Source organism: Monodelphis domestica, chromosome 5, assembly GCF_027887165.1.
Source record: "Monodelphis domestica isolate mMonDom1 chromosome 5, mMonDom1.pri, whole genome shotgun sequence".
Taxonomy (NCBI): Eukaryota; Metazoa; Chordata; class Mammalia; order Didelphimorphia; family Didelphidae; genus Monodelphis; species Monodelphis domestica.
In genome coordinates, this window is record NC_077231.1 from 159,172,138 (window position 1) to 159,196,189 (window position 24,052).

General features: G+C 33.6%; 1 protein-coding gene across 12 annotated transcripts in view; it reads left to right on the top strand.

Annotated features, from left to right (window-relative positions):
- CACNA2D1 (calcium voltage-gated channel auxiliary subunit alpha2delta 1) overlaps positions 1–24,052 on the top strand; it is a 648,555-nt gene that overhangs the window by 335,305 nt on the left and 289,198 nt on the right. For all 12 annotated transcript variants that reach the window (XR_008912227.1, XM_056799476.1, XM_056799477.1 and 9 more), the window contains exon 4: positions 3,260–3,319. Coding sequence is in view for 11 of the 12 variants with exons in the window: in XM_056799476.1 (XP_056655454.1) it covers positions 3,260–3,319 (60 nt within the window). In the remaining variant the exon portion in view is untranslated. The remainder of the gene's footprint in view (positions 1–3,259; positions 3,320–24,052) is intronic.

The window sequence follows — 24,052 nt, forward strand, 5'->3', positions numbered from 1 at the left end:
TGTGAGGTGATACCTCAGAGTTGTTTTGATTTGCATCTCTCTGATTATAAGAGATTTAGAACACTTCTTCATGTGCTTATTAATAGTTTTGATTTCTTTATCTGAAAACTGCCTATCCATGTCCCTTGCCCATTTATCAATTGGAGAATGGCTTGATTTTTTGTACAATTAGCTCTTTATAAATTTGAGTAATTAAACCTTTGTCAGAGGTTTCTATGAAGATTTTTCCCAATTTGTTGTTTTCCTTCTGATTTTAGTTACATTGGTTTTGTTTGTACAAAAGCTTTTTAATTTGATGTAGTTGAAATGATTTAGTTTACATTTTGTGATTCTTTCTATGTCTTGCTTGGTTTTAAAGTCTTTCCCCTCCCAAAGGTCTGACATGTATACTATTCTGTGTTTACCCAATTTACTTATGGTTTTCTTCTTTATGTTTAAGTCATTCACCCATTTTGAATTTATTGTGGTGTAGGGTGTGAGGTGTTGATCTATTCCTAGTCTCTCCCACACTGTCTTCCAATTTTCCCAGCAGTTTTTTCGAATAGTGGATTTTTGTCCCAAAAGCTGGGATCTTTGGGTTTATAGTATACTGTCTTGCTGAGGTCACCTGCCCCCAGTCTGTTCCACTGATCCTAAAGGATTTAAATTAAAAAAAAAACCCTAAATGACACCTTGACATGTCTGATATGTATTGTAGCATTCCATAAATACAGTTCCCCAACTTTCTATTTCAAGATGGGGCACTTTTATATCTCTACTCTGGAGCAAAGGTTGGTCAGAATAGTTGGCCTTTTTAAACAGGGACATTTACTGAGATGATATAGTAAAATAAATTGATTCTGCTACAATCACCACCCCTTTCCCAAAAAGTTGGGATACAGTCTCCAACAAGAACATTAGTGGAAAGTGGACTCAAGCTTAGAGAACATAAATGACAAAGGATAAATACATTTAGTAGAAATTTATTTTTTCCATTCTTGAATTTCTCATGAAGTTTCCCTAAGGTGTATATAGTTCTTTTCTGGCCCTTAGATTTTTTTTCTCCATCCTAAATAGGTCATGCTTCCCAATACTGCCTCTCTCTAACATGTCTAATTTTGCTGTAGCTTGATGCATTGCATGTTACTTGTCTGAAAAAGTAAGGGGTGGAGGGGAGACAGGACTCTCTTTTTAGACACACCCACTGTTTCCACATTTCTCCAGCCTCAGTTTCTGGCTCTTCAAATGTTCTCCAAATTTTAAGCACTGACCGGAATGCTCCTAGAACTCCTTCTCTAATATACAAAGGGTATATTTAGTTCTCCCAATCAATCGCATTACATTTCTTTGAAGCACTTCATTTCTTCTCAATTTAAGTTATTTCCACCTAGTTTATGCCTTTTTTGATTGATTACATAGAGGTGCTTTGGAGTCATTCATATATCATTGATTTAGTTCACTGATTAGTTCCAGTAATTCAATTAAAAAGTTTCACCTGAAAATTGGGGTGGGTCGTTAGAAGTGACACACCCCTCTTACACTATTTTGGAAAGTGTGCGGTGGGGAAGGGGAAAGTTGGTGCAGTCTGAAATTATAAAAACAAAACTTATAATAAATATTTTAATGTGTTTTAGAAGATGGCAGAATGTAAGATCAAGAGGAGGGAAATCTCTTTAAAATCAGTTTCATTTTGTAATGGTATCGTCACATGCCTAACACAGAACATTGAATATCATGAACATCTAATAAATGTTTATTGAATGCTTCAATTGAATTATAGGAGAAAGAATCAAAGAACTTTGGTCCTGTAAGGGACTTCAGTGATCATCTAATCCATTGTATGGGGAGTCAGGGGTAGATGATGACAATGCATTAAAAAAAAGTAAAGGTTTGAGAAAAAATGATAACTTTTATTTCTGAAAGGACACTGTCATCATCTAAGGCAACCAAAACATACTTCATGTTTGCTTTGTGGTTTTAAAAATATTATCATTGGGGTAAAAAGTAAATCATAGAGAAATAAGAGGGAATTGGTTAGTGCTTTAAGAGATAGAGACTGTACAAAGTACTAGAAAGCTTAATGTTTAGATAGACCTTTAAGCACTATGGCTTGCTTCACAAAAAGATATTAAAGTTACAATGAGTTAAATTCCTTCTTTCTCATTGTAGAGTGTAATTATTAGGATATACAAGAATTTCAGGAGTGTTTATAGACCACATGATCTAATATCTCCAAAAAGCAGCAATGAAGTACCTTATGATGAGAGATTTGAAAATTATCAGATCTGGAAGATACCTTAGAGATCTTTAAAGTCCCTTCAAACCTAGTATCAAGATCTTCCCAGTCCTTTTGAACACAGTATCAACACCTAGTGATACTTTACAAAGAAACAGAATAAGTAAAAGCAGTATAAGCATAACACATTTTTTTTAAATCACACCAATTGTATTAAGACTTCTTAGTGATTTTCTCTATGGCACTTTGTTAGTTCTTTAAGCCACATATTATTCTTCAGGACCCTATTTAGGGAATTTTTGGCAAAGATACTAGAATGGCTTGCCATTTCCTTCTCAAGCTCATTTTAAAGATGATGAAACGGAGGCAAATAGGTAACTGTGACTTTCCCAGAATTACATAGCTAGTACATTTCTGAGGCCAGAAGAGAAAACTCTGAAGCTCAGAGAAAGAAGCGGGGCTCATCAATGGTCATACAGCTAGGAAAAATCAGAGGGGATTTCTTCTTAGATTTCCTAGCTCCATTTCTATTACTCCCTCCCCTGTACTATAACAAAAGGCTTCTTGCTGCCCGCCAGAACAGTTAAATAATGTGATTGTCAAATAAATAACTGTTTTGCTCAACAGAATTTATCTGTACTGAAGTACTGATATTTTTTTTTTTATTTTGTGCAGAAGTAAATTGTGTCAACAAATGAGAAGGAATACTACCTTTCTAAGAGATTTGAAAGATTCTTTTACGAAAAGAAGCTTAGCCAAATGATAAACATAAATCGTTGGGAACACTGTTGATGATGATCACAAAGGTTATAAACTAAACTGCTTTCAGAATGCTTAGTTACAGGAATAATGATACTTTTAGATAGGATAGCTTGAAGCAGTTCAAAATACTTTAAGCCTAAGCATCCATTAACTAGATGTCAGGAATCATTTGGATTCTCTGTAATCTGATGGTTACTCAGAAAATCAAAAGTAGTATATCTAAGACAACCATTTTCTTGAGTGCATTTGAACTTTATCCTTTTTTTTCTTTTATTTTCCCAGCGTCTGGCTACCAAAGCAGAGCAGTTTCAAGCAGCCCATCAGTGGCGGGATGATTTTGGGGTAAGAATCATTTTCCCCTCATTATTAGTGGTTTCACCATTTTCTTTTGGATAATTCTATTGTAGCCTCCATTTAATGACTTCATCTTACATTTTATAAAAGTGAAAGTTTCTTTTGTTTTGTTTTTTTGAGGGGGAGGATGACCTCATTCAATAAAGGTGGAAAAGAAAAAGCAAATAGAGAATTTTTAAATGTCTCAATTGCAAAAAAAAAAAAATACTTAAATAACTACCTTAGAAAAAGAAATAGGACTAGCCATAAATGTACTCTATAAGAAAAAGTCTCCAGAACCAGATGGCATTAGAAGTGATTTCTAACATTTAAAGAACAATTTACAATGTAAACTATTTGGGAAAAATGGCTAAAGGAGGTCTACCATATTCCTTCTTTGATACAAATATGGCTTTGAAATCTAAACTAGGAAGAGAAAAAAAGAAACTGTTTAATCAATTTCCCTAATTAATATCATTGCAAGAATTGTAAAGAAGATACTAAAGTGGAGATTACAGCAATATATCATAAAGATTATATCCTATAATCAGGTGGGATTCATTCTAAACACATATAGCTTATTCAATATTAGGAAATCTACAAGCATACCTGATCATTTCAAAACAAAAAACAACAGAAATCATGTGATTTTCTCAATAGAGGTCTTATGTATAATCTTTGTTACAAGGAAAATATATGAATTATTTGAAATGAAGTTCCACTATCCAAAGAACAAGGTGCTTATTGAATTAAGGCTGTATATAACATAAGGCATAAGATTTGGAGCACTCTGTGGATTGATTTGGAGAGTTGATGTTGAAAAATAAACTGATGTTTCACTATTTTGAATTGAGAGAATACCATGCAGATTATAATAACCTTGACATTGAGGAAATATAATTATATTTAGAATAAATGTATTAAGCTTCTTATAATTTAATTTGTCCCACTTGAGTCATAAGTAATCCTTTTGCTAGTCTTTTTTTGGGGGGATGTCTGTTCTCATTAGCTCTTGCATGTATCTTTGATAAACATGTTTTCCAGGATAAGAGTCCTTCTAGTCATGACTGATTAGCAAAGAAGCACAAGTGCATTCTTGATACATGCCAGGAAGTGATTACGTTCATCTTACATTAATAGACACAGTGTCTATATTTTCCCTTAGCAAAAGCAATGAAAATTTTCAATGAATGATTTAGAAAACATTTAATTTTTTCTTCAGCAAAAATCTCAATTTCAATTACAGAAGAATTTTAGAGGAAAAGAATTCAGATCCCAGTCAGTTTCTTCTTATTTGGTATCATAAGAGAAATGAATTGGACAGTTGGAGTGCAGAGTTATTAAGTATATTTTTTGTAAAATAAAAACATGTGAAATTTAATGAAGTTATTTTTCAAAAGAATATCAACAATTGGATTGTTTAAGGGGTACAGATAGTTACTGATCAGCAGTATGGCCAGGGTCATCTCAGCAATTATAAACAGGGTGAGATTAGTAGTCTGACCCAGAATGGGTCTTCTAGCGACCCTGACAGCATCTCCCAAGGGCTCAATTCACCCTTGCCCAGGTCCATCCCTACCAGCAGTGACTAGTGATCTCATTAAACCTTAGAGTTTCTATGGTTTATTTTGTATTTGCAAAGTATCTTAAAAAGAAGTAATCCAATACATACTACAAAACCTGATTTGACATTCATCAGTCCTCACAAGAATTAATAAAAAATCAAATATCACCCATAAATACACACAGTTGATCACAGGGTACCTCCATTCTCATCCTCAGGGTGTTTCACTGAAGCAATATACATGTAACCAACACCAGAGACGGTCATGAGTATCCAATGAGTATTCTAACCCCAAGCAATGGCATCTTGCCAAGTAAAGTGTCCTTGAGCTTGTCTAAGACAGAATATAGATCCTATTCCACAAGTTTTCAGTCCAGCAGTCCTGAGAAAGGAGATATCAAGTTCTCTCAAGCAACTAAAAACTATCTTTGGTTAGATATTGCCAGAGGTAGTTGGAGACTTCTCTACTGATATGTATTCTGTAATATTAAAAAAGAGAAAAATAAAACAAAGCAATTAATACCAACTTCTCTGTGTGCTTTCCTCATACACTCCCAATGCTTAGCCTTTCACTAGGAAAGTTGCCACTTATTTCCTTAAAGTCAATCTCATTTTTCTTTAGAGTTCAAATTCCATGTACTCCAGTAGTCAAAAGAAGCTGATGTTAAATAACAGTCTTGAAAGTGAACCTTTAAGATAACCAAAACCCCTCCTTCCTCCCACACTGATTATTTTTCCTAACACATAGGAGGGGCTGAGAGAAAAGCAAGAAGTATGGTGGCCAAGTAAAAGAAAGTGGCATCAGAGCAATGGAGAATGGACTTTGGATGGCACCTGAACTGCCTTAACCAGCCACCAACCAGATCTCCTATAATTTGTGACTCTTTGCCTTTACTTCCAAAGTCCATTTACTGGTTGTCTTCAAGCAGCTGCAAGAGATCCAAAGTAGACATGGTTTAGCCATTGTGTTACCATTTATATATAATGCTACTAAAGAAGAACAATTGAGGTTAAAATAGTTCCTTCTAATTTATTTGTTGAGTAACAACAACAATAATTGTCATTGCTATAGTTCTTTAAATTTTGAAGAATTCTATACATTTGTTCCCTCAATAAAACCCCCAACAATCCTTTGAGATTAGAACTAGTCAAATGATTAGCTGCTTTTATTTTCAGATGAAAACTCAAGTAGGCTTAAATGACTTCCCTATTCCCATGCATATAGTTAAACATTAGATATGACATTTGATCTTATGCCTCTTTTGATTCAAAGTCGATTGCTCCTTCAACAATGACATGTTCCCTTCTAAATGAACTATTTAGATAGGGAAAATGTTTTCTATTTTCTACTTTATCAGTATGGATAAGTTCATTCTAAAAGGTTTTCCTGTGAAATATCCAGAGAGAATATTATGGGTGGGATCATAATATAAATATTTACTATATTTATCATCCTGGTTTGCCTTGGCAGTAAAGACTCCAAAGTTTGAAGCATCTTAAAAGCCATTTTCTTAACTTTTTTTTCTGCTCTTATAGAAAGTCAGAATTTGAACATTTATAGCTTTTGGCCATTTTGATTCAAATGTATGCTTATAAATAAATCTAGAGATTTAAAAACTCAGAAGACCAAAAATTTCATATTCAGGGCTGTGTTGAGAATTTTAATCCTAACTCTATCCACAGAAATAGTTGTAAATGTGTTAATATTATAAAGGACTTTTAGAATTTATGGCATTTTCTAATACTATCACAATTTTTAATGGTTCCTCCATTATTTTAAAAAAGATTTTAATGTGTTTAACTCTTTAATATAATGTGATATATTCTGTAATACTAGAATTTTAAAACTGAAAAACTACCATAACTGAAATAATTATGTAAGAATTGCATTAAAATTTTAAAGAATGATAAAATGTTCTAAGTTTTTGGCAAAGTATGAAAGATTTCATTAACATGATTCAAGTAAACTATTTATTATTATTCCCTCTTGTGTTTCATAAGAAACATCATAATCATCAGGAATAAAAGGCAAAGCCCTAAGCCTCAAGAAAGCGACCATGTGACTTCACATTCTCCCATAGCTCCAACTCAGTTCCCAAATGAATATATGATTGAGGGAACAAAGGGCATGCTTTTAAATAGACGGGAGATTTATGCAGTCATGCATTAAAAGTTCAAACCAATATTTGTAAATAGATCGAGTCTGCCAGCTGCCTTTTAGGTCTCCATGTAACTGGGAAATGTTAAAGGTGACATTTCATGTCACTTATCATGTACAAATTATTTTATTGGGGGGCAGGTGGCAGGGAAAAAATGAGTGGAAGCATAATTGCTCTGCATGAAATAATTGCTGTGATTTCCCCAAACAGATCTTTTACAATTGCATTTGAAATCTCATTTGATTGCATTGCAATGGTTGGTTAACTAAAGTAATTTTGTTTCTAACTAAGCTATAATATTAATTGTACTTACACATGTATAAACATAAGGGATGCCTAATTTGTATTTCAATAAGTAGGATCTTAATGCATGGGTTATTAGTATCTGCTTGTTACTATGAAAACTAAAGCACAGACTTCAAGAAATTGGTCTGTAAATAAAACATTTTAAAGTCAACTTTATCTTTACAGGCAAAATGAATTAAAACATGAGCAATTATCCAGTAAGTTGAAAACTACAGATGACTAATTAGGAAAAGTTAGGTCTCTACTTATACTCATGTTTATCACCTGGGTCTCCAAAGCATCATTGCCCCTAAAGAATCTATTTTCTTTCTTGAAATCCCTATATATTCTCCTCATAAAAGATTGTTGTCAAGTTTTTAGGATGCTGTGAAATTCATCCATGGCTCAGTTTGTGGGACCCAAACCATTGCATAATCTATTGAGTTATTTCAACTTTATTAACTAAATTGAATTTTACTAATCTGTCACATTGATTGTGAGACCAACAATTGTGAATGTCCAAATATGGAACATTAAACATATTTTGGTTGCAGAAGATAGAGACAGACTCAGTTCCAAAGGAGACCTGGGATCAAGCATGATAATATTTTGGGTAAAATAATTATTTAAATGAAAAGGAGAATTTCCACCCAAAAGGCTACTTAAAATGATAGTATCCATAGATTACATGGGTGTTATTTTGATTTTTTAAAAAATATGTCTATCTCTTCATATATCTTTATCTAGAAAACTAATTCATTGAAGTAGTATTGGGTTTCAAAATATTAATCCGTATATATATGAAATTTTCTTTTTGCCCATTTTAAAAATTAATAAAAAAATGAAAACCTAATATAATTGGAAGGCTATTTAAAAAAAGACTTTCTAGAACACAATTAAGAAAAGGAGATTTCTTCTTTCCACTGGAATTCTATGAAATGTAAAAGACAAGAGCAGTTATACTGAGTTTAAATTTACAAGCATAAAATAATAATTCTTTTCTTTATGGCTTTTTATCCATACATAAAGTATTATAGTTGTTTTATGTACATCTGGTTTTGCAAAATTTGTAAAAAAAATTTGCAAAAATTATACACATTTAATGAACTTTTCTGATTATTATATGAAATTTTATTACTGTAATTTTACTCAGTTATTTTCATTTAACACCTTTTACCTATGATTATCAGGATGATAATAATTTAATAACTGCTGATAATGAAGTAAAATTTGGACATACAATTTGTCTGTCATATAAGTACCAAAAATGCAATCGAAATATTTAAAGCAAATGTTGAAATAGCAGAACATAAAAATAAAAAGTGATAATTATGACTCTCTTCTTAATCCCTAGTTCCATATTTTCAACTAACATGTGGTAAAACATTGTGGTATCCAACAAAAGAACAGCATTGAAATATTCAGTAATTCTGTTCCTTTATTGGGTTAAAAATGTTACTTCCACTAGCAGATATGAAAGCTGAAATATAGAGGTTGTGATATATTCTTTAAAGACAGAATTAAGTCCAGAATATACAAAGGTTCCCAGAAAGTATCTTTTGTCTTCAAATTCAGAGTCCTTTTGTGGCCTGTCTATAATGTGGTTAAGTACAAAGAACCTCAGGATAAGTGTTAGGAAAGCTGGGTTTTAATTCTGTCTTCACTATTAAGTACTGTATCATGCTGGACAAGGAAGTTAATCCTCTTTACATTTATTTTATGAATTAAGAGAGTTGGACTAGATGATAACTAACACCACCCTTCTACATAATAATTAGAGGTAATTTCCTTGTGGAGCGACAGCATAAAATTATTCATCCTGTCATGCAATAGCAAAATATGTGTGTACCCATCTGTTTGGAGGTTGTCATATTCTAGCTTTCATCACAGCTCTCTCTTTTAGATTACTGAAAAGGCTCACTATAATAAAGGAAACTTATAGAAGCTATCATCCATTATGTGTGCTACCCTTCTATATGTGTGACCAAGGGAACATTTTTAGAGCTCATCATCAAATAATCCTTAATTGTTTCGAGGAAATATCATGTGCTGAATGAATGGTATTCATGCAATGGAAAAATAATGGCAAAAAAGGAAAAGGAAAATAGCAGAAATTAAGGACCCATCTGCATGAACCCACATGAACAAAATGCAAAAGTTCCAACTGTTCTAGGAGAACTAAGCCAATCACCAAAAAAAGAATTATCTAGGAATGTATACATAAGTGGAAACATACATATGCAAAGACATAATAGGCTCCTGTTTTGAAGCTGCTTGAAAAAAATAACAGTATATAGACAAATTATGTACCAGCATAGTTTCATCCAACATTCCAAGCTACCAACTAGATTAAATGAGCAAAATGTTTCAAATTGGAAGTCGGCCATGGTGAAAGAAAACCTGCTAACTAAAGACAAAATTAATGTCATAAAAACATGAGGTTTCAGAAGAACTGAGACTTAACAAAATGGTCCCTCATAATGATGAGTCCAAAGATGTAAATGCAAAATAGTATAATAAAGAAAGATGATCAAAAGAGGAATCTGCAATCATTGACTTAAAAGCATAAGTATGTATTACTATTTCAGATATAATTATAGTACATTATAGCATATATATATATGTATACCTAACCCTGTCTTAAATTCAATTAAAAACTTTGTCATTTGTAAGACTGTCCCTCCAGTAATTTGTTTTGAAGCTAGGAAACAAATGAGTTGTATTTTTTTATCTTTCAACAAGGAATTATTTGTCAAGTGGTAAAGCCATTCATTCAATATATATATATATATATATATATATATACATGTATATATATATATATATAATGATAACATTTTCTGCATATGGAAAACAAACAATGATGAATAGCATGGTTCGTAGTTTTAAATTAAAATTAAAGAAGAGTATGATATACCAAGTTATTGGTTTTCTATGATTATTTGAATAGTTGTACCAACTCTAGAACTTAGCTTTATTCAGTTTTTTAAAATTCTAATATTTTTTGGGCAGCTGGGTAGCTCAGTGGATTGAGAGTCAGGCCTACAGATGGGAGGTCCTAGGTTCAAATCTGGCCTCAGACACTGTCCAGCTGTGTGACCCTGGACAAGTCACTTGACACCCATTGCCTAGCTCTTACCAATACAGAGTTTTGACTCCAAGATGGGAGGTAATGGTTAAAAAAATTCTAATATTTTTATAATGATATTTTAAGAGTTTAAAATGTATAATTTCAAGTGAATGCAAATAATGGACAACATATGTTAATTAAGTTTATCCCCAAATTTAAATATATATATATATATATATATATATATATATACATGTGTATATATAGAGATATATAGATATATGCTAAAAACTTGTGGAAAGGGAATCTATAACCATCTAGACTTTTTACATTTAAGATGGATTAAATAAATAATGATTAAAGTAATATAATGCTTAACATTTTGGAGAGCATTAATGCTTTTGAAATGTTTTCCTCACAATTGTTCTAGCCCCATTTTGAAGCTTAGGAAAATGAAACTCAGAGAGCAATTAAATTCGGTTCAGTATTTATTAAGGGCCTTCTCTGGGGAAAGGAAGGGAACACAGAGTCAAAAATAAAACAGCTATTTACCTCGAGAATCATAGATCTAGAGCTGGAAGGACCTTTAGAGGTCAATGAATCAACCTCCAATTTTACACATGAGAAAATTGAAACTTAGGGCTGTGACTAGTCCAAGGTCACATGGGTACTCTGACTTTCAAGCTAGTTCAATGTGTTCTTTCCTAATGTCTTGTCATTTTTCTATTTATACCATTTGAAGAAAGAAACATTAAAAATTAAAGATCTTTTTTAAATTTCCAATAAGGATTTGTGCTTAGAGAAGTTTTCTTTAAAAAATATATCAAAATCATTTAAAATTATATTGACACAAAGTTTATTAACAGTTCATATGTTATATAAGCCATTCTCTTCTCTAGTCATTATAATTCAACAAATTATACATTTATTATTTGTATTAATTATACATTATACATGCAATTTAATTATATTACATTATATAATGTGTTATAATTATACATGTATTAATTATACATTATAAGGCTACTTAAAAAGTGTAATGCCTTTTCAAAAAATGTTCCTCTCTCTACTACCCTATATTATTAGCTCTTGTATTTATAACTACTTCTTTATTTTCAGAAAAAGTGGTTTCACCTGCTGGGGTATTTGCTACCTCCACCAGTAGGGGTTGTATGCCCTCTGTACCTTGGTAGTTACTTTGGATAAAAATATTTATTTCCTGGTGGCCAGCCCTGGCAAGCAGCCTTTCCAAGCTGTCTGGTCCTTGAACAACAAACAGCACAATCTGTCGGTCACCAAGCCCAAACTAGAAGCTTTGATAGCCTTGTGGAATGTGCCAGGACTTTTTCTCTGATGGCATTATTTTATGTTACCATTAAAAATAAACTATCCTAGGGAAAGGCAAGTAATCACATTTTGTTTGTATCACTACCAAGCTAAAGTTATTATTTTCTATCATAAATAATGGATTTTAGAGCTTGGGTAGACTCTAGAGATAGCTGAGTTCCCCATTTTTATAGCTCTGGAAACTGAAACCCAGAAAGATTAAGGGATTTACCCAAAGTTATAGAATTTAGTTCTCCTAATGCTCAGAAAAAATTTTCTTTTTGTTTGTGATATTCGATCTAGTGATGGTTAAAAAAAAGGTGAAGAATATCTTTAATAGTTCTTTTTATGGTTGATTTTGGCTTTATTTCCCATTTATTGTCATTTCACCATATTACCTTTTCAGACAATAGAGAATCTTTACCAGACAGTAACTTCTCACTAAAACTCTATAGATATTGTTGTTTCGCCATTTCAGTCATGTCTGGCTCTACATGATCCCTTTTTGGAGTTGTTCTTTGCAAAGATACTAGTGTAGTTTGCCATTTCCTCCTCCAGATCATTTAACAAATGAGGAAACTGAGGCAAGGAGGGTTACGTGAATTACCCAGGATAACATCAATAAGTAGCTGAGGTCAGATTTGAACTCAGGAAGCTGACTTCTTGACTATAAGCCCAGGATTCTATCCATCAATCCCACTAGCTGCCCTAAAACTCTATGGCAGATGAAAATTACAGAGATAGCCTTAGGCAATTTGCTTTCTTAATTTGCTTTGGATATAAAGTGTTATAAGTCACTCACAATTTTAACTACAGTTCTCATCATTTTTAATAGGGCCAGTGTAAGCAGAATTTGATAACTTTAATAAACTACGGCAATGCAGGTGCTGTACTTTTTACTAACCTTTAAATAGCCTTGTTCCTCACACTCATGTCAAAAATACACTCTAACATCTATTTTTGTCCCTATGTATGCTATATCAGAATTAATCTATTGATGAAAGAACAAAGATTGCTATTTAACAACATGACACTGAAACGGGTACCAAAATCATATAATTAGAAAATGGTGACACTTCTTCCTAATTGAGTGGTGAGATCCTTTTTCACTCTCAGTTTTTGACAGGTCTAGTCAATCAAAAAGAATTCTCATCTAGTCAACCAGATCTAAATGAGATAACTTAATCTCATCTTTACCTGAATAAAGATTCCTTTCAACATATAGTAAAAGGCACTAGTTAAATTTCAGAGTTTCCTTTAAATAGCTTATAAAAGCAATGCTTAATACTGTGTGTATGAAGGGACAAGATAACTGTATTAAGAAAACCTTGATTTTACATTTAGGGAGTGGGAAAGATGAAAAGTTCCTACAAATATACTGACATTGTGTCCTATCGTGTACATGACTCCTGAGTGTGGTTCAGGATTGTGTTGAGAGTGTTGGTTTGCAGGTCCAAATCTTCTGCTTCTCACAGCCTGGAATAGCAGAAAAGTCTTCATTGTGATCAGAACTTTTATTCCTTAATATAAAGGCAGATTTTTACTAAATGTCTGGAAAGCCTCCATACCTACCTCTATCTTTACCCCAATACTGTACTATGGAGTTATAGAACTTGGAACAAAAAGGAAAAAGTAAGTTTCAATATATTATAAATACAATTTCTTTAAAATATCAAATAGTAAAGAAGTCAAAGTATTGCATTCCCCTTAAGAGCTGCAGCAGCTGGATATCTCTAATAATATAATTTGATAATCACCTCAGGGACAAAAGGATTATACTTGGTGAGAATCTGCATTAGATTATCTACCAGATAGTTAGCCATTAAGATGTGTCCAGTTCTGTATTACTTCCAGATTCACAAAGCTTGTTAATGATCTGATACTAATGTTTTAGGATGATAGTATAATGAATGCCTCCTATTATTTCTTGAAGAGATTATTCACAATGAACACTAGAGGCTAACTGGCATTCATGTAAGAATATGCATGTGCACAGTTGAGCCATCAGTCTATCCTATCTCATTCAGTCAACAAGAATTTTTGAAGCCTCCATCTGTAAGGAACTATCTTAAAAGTTGTTTTACTTCCCTTTCTCTGAGTTACTTCAAGTATTTGTGTTATTACCTGAATGACATGAAATATTAAAGGACATGATGATTGTATGCAAGAGGGAGAAAAGAGAATCACATTTACACATCCTGATTGATTCATCAGATTGGAAAACTTGGAAAAATCCAAATTAAGAATATCAATTATACCATATTATATCTTGCCTCCTTATAGTCTAAAGGCTAATAATATAGGACTCCTTGTTTTTTTTCTTGCAAAAGACACTCTTGAATATGTGGGATTTATTATTATTATTATTATTATTATTATTATTATTATTATTCCCCTTGTCTGGAGTATTCTCCCATCTCATTTCATTCTCCTGGTTTATAAATCTTTGAGCAAGTTACAGCTAAAATTTCACCCTCAAAAAGCCTTTTTCCATTCTGCCTTAATGCTTTTGCCTTCCATCTGAGTTCATTTTCAATTTGTCTTGTGTGTTTCTGTTTATAGAGTTATTTTCATGTTATCTCCTCAATTAAATTGTGAACATCTTAAAACAGTATAATAGATTGACAAGAGGATGGGTTTTTAATGAAGTTTTAAAGTTTTTCAGTAGGTACAAGCAAATAATTAATTGGGGAAAAATTTTAAACTACCAGTATACTTTAATTTATGAGGACCACATAACCTCAAAGTAGGTAGGATATTTAGTTATGTAAATATTAGAAAATTAGCAGAGCAGATTTTCTATGCTTTCTTTTTGAAAGAGAAAGAACAGGAAAATAATAAGCAGGAGTCATAATAATAGCAAGTATTCATGTAGCGCTTTATAGTTTCCAGAGCACTTTATATATATTATGCAATTAGATCCCTACACCAATCATATGAGGTAGGTACTATTAATATTTCATTTAACAGATAAAGAAAAATTAGGTTTAATCCTCAACCATATTTTAGACATTTTAAATGGGATATCCATTAGACATTTTAAATTTATCATGTACAAATTCAAACTCATATTTTTCAACTTAAATCCTCCTTTCTTCGAAACTTCCTTCTTATTGTAGAGAGCACTAAGGACCTTATAGTCATCCAAGGTCAATGCCTCAGCATCATCCTCTCCTCCTCACTCTTTCTCCATAACTGTTGTGTTGCCAACACCCATCACTTCTCACTTCACATCATTTCCCTTATGTTCCCAATTCTCTCCACTGATACTGTCACTATCCTGGTCCATCCACTCATTCCAACACTTGCAGTAGACTTCTAATTGGTTTTCTTGACTTCAATCCTTCCCACTCTAGTCCATTCTCTACTAAGCTGTCATAGTTTTTTTTTTTCATGAGTTCTTAATTGTGAGCTTCTTGAGAACAGAGACTATTTCTTCCCTTTTCTTGAATTCTCAGAATTCAGTACAGTGTTAAGTACTTGATGTATTTTGTTGTTCAGCCATTTCAGTCATATTTAACTCTGCCACCTTTGGGGTTTTCTTGGCAAAGATACTGAAGTGGTTTTCCATTTCCTCCTTCAGTTCATTTTCCAGATAAGGAATCTGAGGCAACCAGGGCTAAGTGATTTGCCCAGAGTCACATAGCTAGTTAGTGCCTGAGACTAGATTTGAACTTAGAAGAATCTTCTTGACTCCAGGCCCAGTATTCTATCCACTATAATACCTTATTGATATGTAATACCAATTTTATAATATAATCCTTATTGATGGCAAATACCATCTGATAATTATTATACTTTTCAATAACCCCAATCTTCTGCCTTATAATTGATATTTAGAAGAACAGCAAGTCCCAGGCAACTGGAGTTAAGTGACTTGCCCCAGGTCACACAGCTAAGAAATGTTTGTGGCCATATTTAAATCCAGGTCCTCTGACTCCAGGCCTGGAACTCTGTGCTACCTAGTTCACCCTGATACATTATTAAAGATAAAAAGTCTTGTTAGAAATAAAAGTCCAAGTGATTTTCACTAAACAAAATGATGGAATCATCTCTTTTCCCACTACACTTCTATTTATACTGATGACATTCCTGTACATATTGCTTTGCCTGTGTCTTTTCCCCAGTGTACTTTCCTTTCTTTATAAACAGATGGTAAAATATTTAGAACCAGAACTTCAACTTTTATATATTAAAACCAGAATCCCAAAGATACCAACTTATATAAAGTAAGTATATTTGTTTGCTTATATTTATTAAGCAACTACTATGAGAAGAATGGAACACTGCTTTAGTTGCTGGGGAACATTTCAAACCAATCACATTCCATGGAGGATATAGTCTTTTAAATGCAAATATCAAAAGTTTTAAGACAGAATACTGTGTGTTCAAGTACACTGCCTAATTCTGATTTTTATATGTGTCAGAAGAAACATGGTTTATGAATTTAGTTATCTGTACTGATAAAAGTAGGATAAAAACAAGGTATGGTGGGTGTCTTCAAATGCATTTCTTTATTCTGAGGGAAAACAATTATCCCTAAACTAGAATAAGTATAAAATATTTTAAAAATATTTACCACCAAGTGTGGGTCTTCTCTACCCCAAATTACTAAATGCATATGAAATTAGAATAATAGACTTAAAGCTTCTAAATCCATTGAAAGTCATCAAATCAGTGCCCTCATTTTACAGATCAGAAAACTGAATATCCCATCACCACACCACTCTTAGCAAGTTAAATGGAAGTTGCCCAAGGTCACATGGAGCAGAATGGGGATTCAAAAGGAGGCTTTCTACCTTAAGATTCTGTTTTTTTCTCCTACATCATTCTGCTTCTTTAGAATTATAGTATAGAATAGTAATTATCATGACTGTAATTACCACTGCTGGTATTTCATGCTTAGGTTAATTCTGATGCCCAACAAATGTTAACAGGATGAGATATTTATGTGTCTTTTTTTACATGAGTGGGAAGTGAGACTATTGAAAGGGAAATAGATTCAGCACCTGGACCAGTTCAGTTTATGAAAGCTACCAAGTGACACATAGCCTTGTTCTAGTAAAAGTTTGATAAGGAGAACTGTAGCTAAATGTGTAAATGATCTGCAACAATAAATCCAGCGCTTATAGGAAAACTTAATTGCCTTGGGCTATATCTGCTATACCATTTCCAGAAGATAGAGTTCATCACATGAAGAAGAGTTTCAGTAGGTCTCAACCCCATCAGTGAGTTTGGGAGATATCTACATGTCTACCCCAGCCATGTGAAAACTTCTCCCAGTGGAATGGGTGAATCAGAACAATTTATTCCATGACCATGAAGGCAACTAATGCTGGTGCTGTAAAGTTGTTAGAACTTAGCCATATATCATAGACACCATGGTCATCCACACATCCTTGGTCATGGCCATTCCTCTTTACTTTTGTCTTGCCATTGGACTGGGATGATTTTCCAAAGTTTTCCAAAAAGAGAGTGAGACTGTTGTCTTTGTGTAACTCTGGCTCCCTTAAATCTAATTTATGTACACGTCATGACATCACCAAGTTATGTCATTGCTCCTCTTCAAAATGAAGGATGAAAAATAAGGAGTAGGTAACTCCCATCCATATTTCAAGATCATTCAAGAACTCTTTGAAAGATATGACAATAGAAATAACAATGATAAACAAATTCCTACAAATAAATATTAGATATCATATATACACACACATGCACACAAAACAAAGGGGGTGAAATACAGTCATTGTGAGTATTTATCACTATTAAAGAGGAAAATAGGACAGAGTCTAATTTAAAAGAGGGTTTCCTATGCATGTTGAGGTCTTCCTGTTTGCATAGTACTGATTTAATCAAGACCCAAAGCACTTCTAGAAATGCCTCCTAGAAATGATCTGTAAGTACTGCTTATACATAATTTTCCCTACTCTGTAGAACTCTAGCCTTGAAGTCTTTTGTAGAATTGTGGACTAGAGATAGATACTAGGCTATTTCTCTTTGCTTTTCTTTATTTTCTTCCTCCTGGTACATTTTGAGAACTTTTCTGGAGGTATTTTGTGTAGAATTAGGCTCTCTCTATCCTAACAGAATGCTTTGGTAACTCACCAACTCTAGTGATTTGGAAAAAATCTCCGAGGAAGGTCTACAATATGTTCAAAAATCTCTTCCATGAAGAGTAAATGGAAAGACAAATGTGAAAACTTGTTGGGATGAGAGGACATGGATCTACCACCAGAGATAGTACCAATATTGATAAGATCTCAAATTACGTTTACATATTAAAGTATCTTATCATTGCTATGACTCATATCACATAGCTAAATTCAGTATTTTATATTGAGTTTGGTCTAAACTAGTATTGAAATACATTATAGCATTCTGTACTTTCATTTTCCACTCAACTACTTATTTTTCATCATTTAGAAATGTGCTGTGACTTTTTTCCTTATTCCTAGGCAGCCATTATCTAATTAAAGCTGATAACACCCTTAGAAGAGATCAAAGAAGAGAGTAGGTGATTAGAAATGCAAGTATAAATCTAGTTTGTAGGAAGATCTGTAGCCTTTTCTACAATTGATTAGAAAGAAAAAGATTCTAATGAGGCTAAGGTCATTGATTTAACCCTGTTATAGTTCATTTAACTTTTCTCTCCTCCCTGGCAACAGACTGAATTTCTAATTCTATACAATTCTCTCCTAAGTATGTGGTAACAGGCTTTATCAGTATAAGAAATGGATAAGCAGTTTGTAGATTGAGAGTTGTGGACAAATCCATAACTGCTATTGGGAAACAATTAAAAACAAATACCTACTCATATGTCAGAATCAGCTTATTTGATTCATGTAAAATGGCATATTTTTGTTTCTTTTATATAGTGATTAAATCAGATTATATCATAGATGGAAATTTATAGCTATCTCTTATGAACATGTTTGATTTTTTGAGTGGCTATCTACACTTTTATGGAAGAAAGTCAAAGTAGTCTCCAATGTGTTACTCATTTGATTTTCATGAGAACTATATTAATCTAAACAATGTTTTAGAAACATGCCTACCACCATCATTATGTTCATCTTGCTGGTCTCTCTTAATAGTAATAGCTACTGTTTATTCTACCCCCACTAGAATTCCCTGTGGGAATATAAATATTTGGATTATGACTTACTGAGAACCCTTAGCCTACCTGTAAGTATTTGGGCCCAAAAGACATCAGATATAGATTAGATTATTTTTAGATGACAAAATATTTAGATGTACTTTTATCTAACACCCTTAATGCTTGGGAAAATTCTTCTCTTTACTAGAGTATATTAATAAATCCTCACTATGATTTCATGACATGGGTCCAAGTATTTAGACAGCTGCCAAATGGCAAAATTATTATACTTGTTCTGTTTGCCTTGAGAATACAGACTCAAGAGAATTGGGAAATTGCAAACTGCATTCATCTTGATTTCCATTGAAAACCATACTCCATATGAAGGCTTTTAGCAGTCAGAGCAGCCCTGGGATGCTGGAGAGGATAGACTCACTAGGTGATGGCTTCAACCTCCTTCTAAGCAAGTTCTGCCTCCTAGGAAGACAAGCTACATGTCTCAGATGTGGGGATCGTGGAGCAGGGAGGTCCAGAAACTTTTGGCTTTTGATTGAGAAAAAAAATTAAAGACTTTTATCCAAAAAATAAGAACATTATCTTCAAGAAACCTACCAAACCAGTTTTCCTAAAATACAAGTCTGACCATTTTACACTCCTACTCAATAAATTCTAGTGGTTCCCCATTACCTAAAAAATTGAATTATACACTTGAGTTTCTCTTTTTTAAAATCTTAATTCTGGCCAATTTCACCTTTCCAGTCATCATATTCATTGCTCCTATATTATGTTGTCTATGATCCTCCATGTTCTTCCTTGAACACATAACTCTTTCTTCAGACTTTATGAATTTTTACTGGTTGTCCCCCCCCCCCCATACATTGAATACTCTGCCTCCTCACCTTTACTTCTTGGCTTCTTTTGAGTCTCAACTCACATTTCATTATCTGCAAGAAACCTCTTCCAATTCCCCTGTGCCTTCCTCTGAGAAGAGGGAGATCACCTTCAATATTTCCTGTACGTAACTTGTTAAAGCATAACTATTTGCATGCTGTCTCCTCCCTTAGACTATGAGCTCCTCCAGAGCCAAGGCTGTATTTTTTGCCATTCTTTATATCTCCAAAGTTTATCTCTGTACTTGGCATATAATAAGTGCTAGCTTAATGTTTGTTGACTTGACTTGATAGTCCTCATTTTCTCTTCTAATGTGTATACAGTTATGTCCATTTAATTAAAAATTTAGGTCAAAATAAAAAGTCAGATAGTGATAAGAACATTAATTATTAAAAATAATACAGGGCATCTCAGTGACTCAGTGAATAGAATGCCAAACCACAAGTTAGGAAGATTCATTTCCCTAAATTCAAAACTGGCCTCAGTTTCTTATTAACTATGTGATCCTGGGCAAGTCACTTAATCTTTTTTGCAGGGGTTTCTTCATTTGTAAAATGAGCTAGAGAAAGAAATGTCACCGTATTCCAGTATTTCTGCCAAGAAAACCCCAAATGAAGTCACAAAGAGTTAGATACAACTGAAGCGACTGGACATCAAATTACTAACATAATCATATGTCAGTTTAATAATGTGATACTATATTAAATTAAGTCATGATACTTGCATAAGGGTTGGCAAGGCTACCATAGAGTTAGGTACAATTATTTTTAAATCATGCCTCTAATATATAGTGTCTCTGGAAAATTTAGCAAGTCATTTCAACTTTCAGTGCTCTGACAAGTATTTTGTTTTGCCTTACCTTTTTGTATTTTATAAATTTTATTTTTCCAGATGTCATGTCAGTCAATTTCTTAATATTCATTTTATTTTATTTTGCAACCCATATTCTCTCTCCTGCCATTCATTCCTACCTCCCCAAGAAGGCAGCTAATATGATATAGGTTATACTTATAGAATTATATAATGCTATTTCCTAGTTCATCAAATTCTGAAAGGCACATATTGCTTAAACTAGACAAAAATTCATGAAGGAAAAAGTAAAGCATAATGGTGTGTTTCAATTTGCATTTAGACTTCATCTGTTCATTCTATAACAGTGGATATCCTTTTATGTCTATGAATCTCTTGGAGTTGTTCTGGATCCTTGCCTCATTGCTAATAGTTAAATCATTCACAATTGATTATCATACTACAGTGTTGTTCCTGTATAAAATATTCTCCAGGTTTTTGCTCACCTCGCTTTGCATTAATTCATATAAGGCTTCTTAGGGTTTTTTTTTTTTTGGTGATCATCTTGTCATTTCTTTTGGCACAATAGTATTCCACTACAAGCATAGACCACACTTTTTCAATTATTCCCCCAACTGATGGACAACCTTTTGGTTTTCAGATCTTTGACACCACAAAAAGAAAGTAGTAGTGCTATCACTGGACAAAAGGGTATGAACAGTTTGATGACCTTGAGAATAATTCCAAATTTCTCTCCAGAAAGATTATATCAGTTTGCAGTTCTACCAGCATTGCATTAGTGTTCTGGTTTTTCCACATCCCCTTCAGCATTTATCATTTTCCCTTTTTGTTGTTTCAGCCAGTCTGATGTATCCAAGAGTAATTTTAATTTACACGTTTTCTATTCAATTATGATTTGGAACTAGTTTATATATCTAAAGATAGTTTTATTTTTTCATTTAACATTTTCATTGAAGATTTGCCAATTCATATCCTTTGACCATTTGTCAATTGGGAAAATTGGCAAGTCTTTAATTCTACAAAATGCAAAACAGTTACTAGTGTATTTGAATAAACAAAGAGATGAAGTCATAGACAGACAAAAAAAGTAACCTCATACCCTTCAACACAATGTGACTGCTAGGGCATCACAGTCAACTTCCTGTTAAATAAGGCATTATTATATTTCAAAAGGAAATCCATGTGGAACACAAAACAACCAGGGAGAAGATTCTTTTCAGATATTTGTACCCAACTTTTCCCATATGCTTAGTCACGAATAAAATATTTACCTTCATATATTATACATTTAAGGCAGTACATTTGGACATTCTCTTACTATAAGATAAAGAATATATTTTTTAAAATTATTGTTGGGGGCAGAGTCAAAATGATGGTGTAGAAGCAGCAAAAGTTCAGACCTCTGAATACCCTTCCTTACCAATTACAAACTAAATGCACCTAGGGGACTGAAAATCAAACCTTACAACAAGACAGAGCCAAGGAACCATCCTGCTAGACTCAATTCAAAAGGTATGCTCCCCCCAAAAGCCTGAATTCAAGAACATTTGGGTTTAAGGGAAAGTCAGAAGGAAGGTCTCAGGACCCCTCCCACCACCACCTAGAGTGCTAAGACTCCAGTGGCAGTGGGAACCTCTGTGAAGGAAAAGGCACTTGTCTGGAGGGTGTACATTGCGGGAAGGGCTGTGCCAGGCTCAGAGCTTCAAACACAGGTAGTGGGGAAGGAGCTTGAGAGGGAGTGCAGAGCGGGCATCCTCTTCATAGCGGCGGAGACCATAGATACTGCTCCAGCCTTCCAGGAGGTTTTGGCCTCAGAGCACATCCAGCCCAAACCAGCTGAACTTAATCCCATCAAAAGTCTTCAGAGGTCTGGGAAACCCAAGCTCCAACACCCCTTCCCCACAGACTGCTGGACTTTAATCCAATCAAAAGCCTCCAAAGGAAAGGGAAGCTCAAACTCCAACACCCATCCCCCACAGACTGCACAGAGAGATTTCCTGTCAAAGCTCCAAGAGGGGAGACTGACAGAAAACCCCAAAACCAAAAATATAAGAGGAACAAGAGCACAGACAAATACAGGTAGTAAAGAAGGGGTAAATATGAACAAACAGCAGAAAACGAAAAAAGAAATTACAATTAACAGCTTCTATATAGGCAGCAAACAAAGAACAAATGGAACAAAGGAGGAAGGATCATCAAATGATAAATCAGAAATCACAGTGATTTGGATACAGGCTTTGGAAGAACTCAAAATGCAATTCAAAACACAATTAAGAGAGGCTGAAGACAATTGTAGAACAAATATTAAAACTAAGATAAGTCATCTGGAAACAGAAAATAGTGTCTTGAAAGCCAAAATCAACCAGCTTGAAAATGAGGCAAAGGAGATGAAAGATGAGGCAAAGAAGATAAAATATGACCTCCAAAGAAAATCAGACAGGAAGGAGAAGGATGACCAAAAAGGCAGGGATGAAATCCAGTATTTAAGACCCAGAATACAACAACTAGAATTAAGTGACCTCACAAGGCAGCAGGACACTATAAAATAAAACCAAAAGAATGAAAAAATTGAGGAAAATATGAAGCACTTCATTCACAAAACAGAGGATTTAGAAAATATTTTGAGGAGAGACAATTTAAGAATCATTGGTCTACCAGAAGATCATGACAAAAGAAAAATCCTGGACATAATACTACAGAAAATTATCCAAGAAAACTGCCCTGATATTTTAGAACAAGAGGGGAAAGTGGAGATTGAAAGAATCCACAGATCACCTCCTGTACTTAATCCCCAACTGACAACACCCAGGAATGTTATAGGCAAATTCAAGAACTATCAGACCAGATAAAAAATATTAAAAGCTGCCAAGAAGAAGTCATTCAGATACCATTGACCCACAGTGAGGATAATGCAGGATCTAGCTGTATCTACACTGAAGGACCAAAAGGCATGGAATATGATATTCCAGAAAGCAAGAGAACTAGGTCTACAACCAAGAATCAACTACCCAGCAAAACTGACTATATACTTCCAGGGGAAAGTACGGGAATTTGACAAAATAGAAGATTTCCAAGCATTTACTAAGAAAAGACCAGAACTTAGTGGAAAATTTGATATCCAAGCACAGAAAGCAAGAGAAACATGAAAAGGTAAATATGAAAGAAAGGGAAAAGGAGATAAATCTTATCTTTTTCTTTAAGTCAAACTTTCTTCTATAAGGACTACATTTACATCAAATTATATATATTAATATGTGGGAAAAATGTTTTGTGTAACTCTCAAAAATTGTATGCATCATAAGAGTAGTTAGAAGAAACATGCATAGGGAAAGATTGGGGCATTAAGAAGATTTGGGGAAAGTGGGAGCAAAGAAAGGAAAAGGGAGGGGGGGAACCATTGATAACACTAAGATTTACTTCAAGAAATAGGGGGGTACTTAATAGAATAATCTTTCCCATATAAAGATACACATGGGAAGGGGAGGGGAAGAACTTTCATATGAGAAGGAGAGGAAGAGAGTGTGAAGTGGAATTACATAAA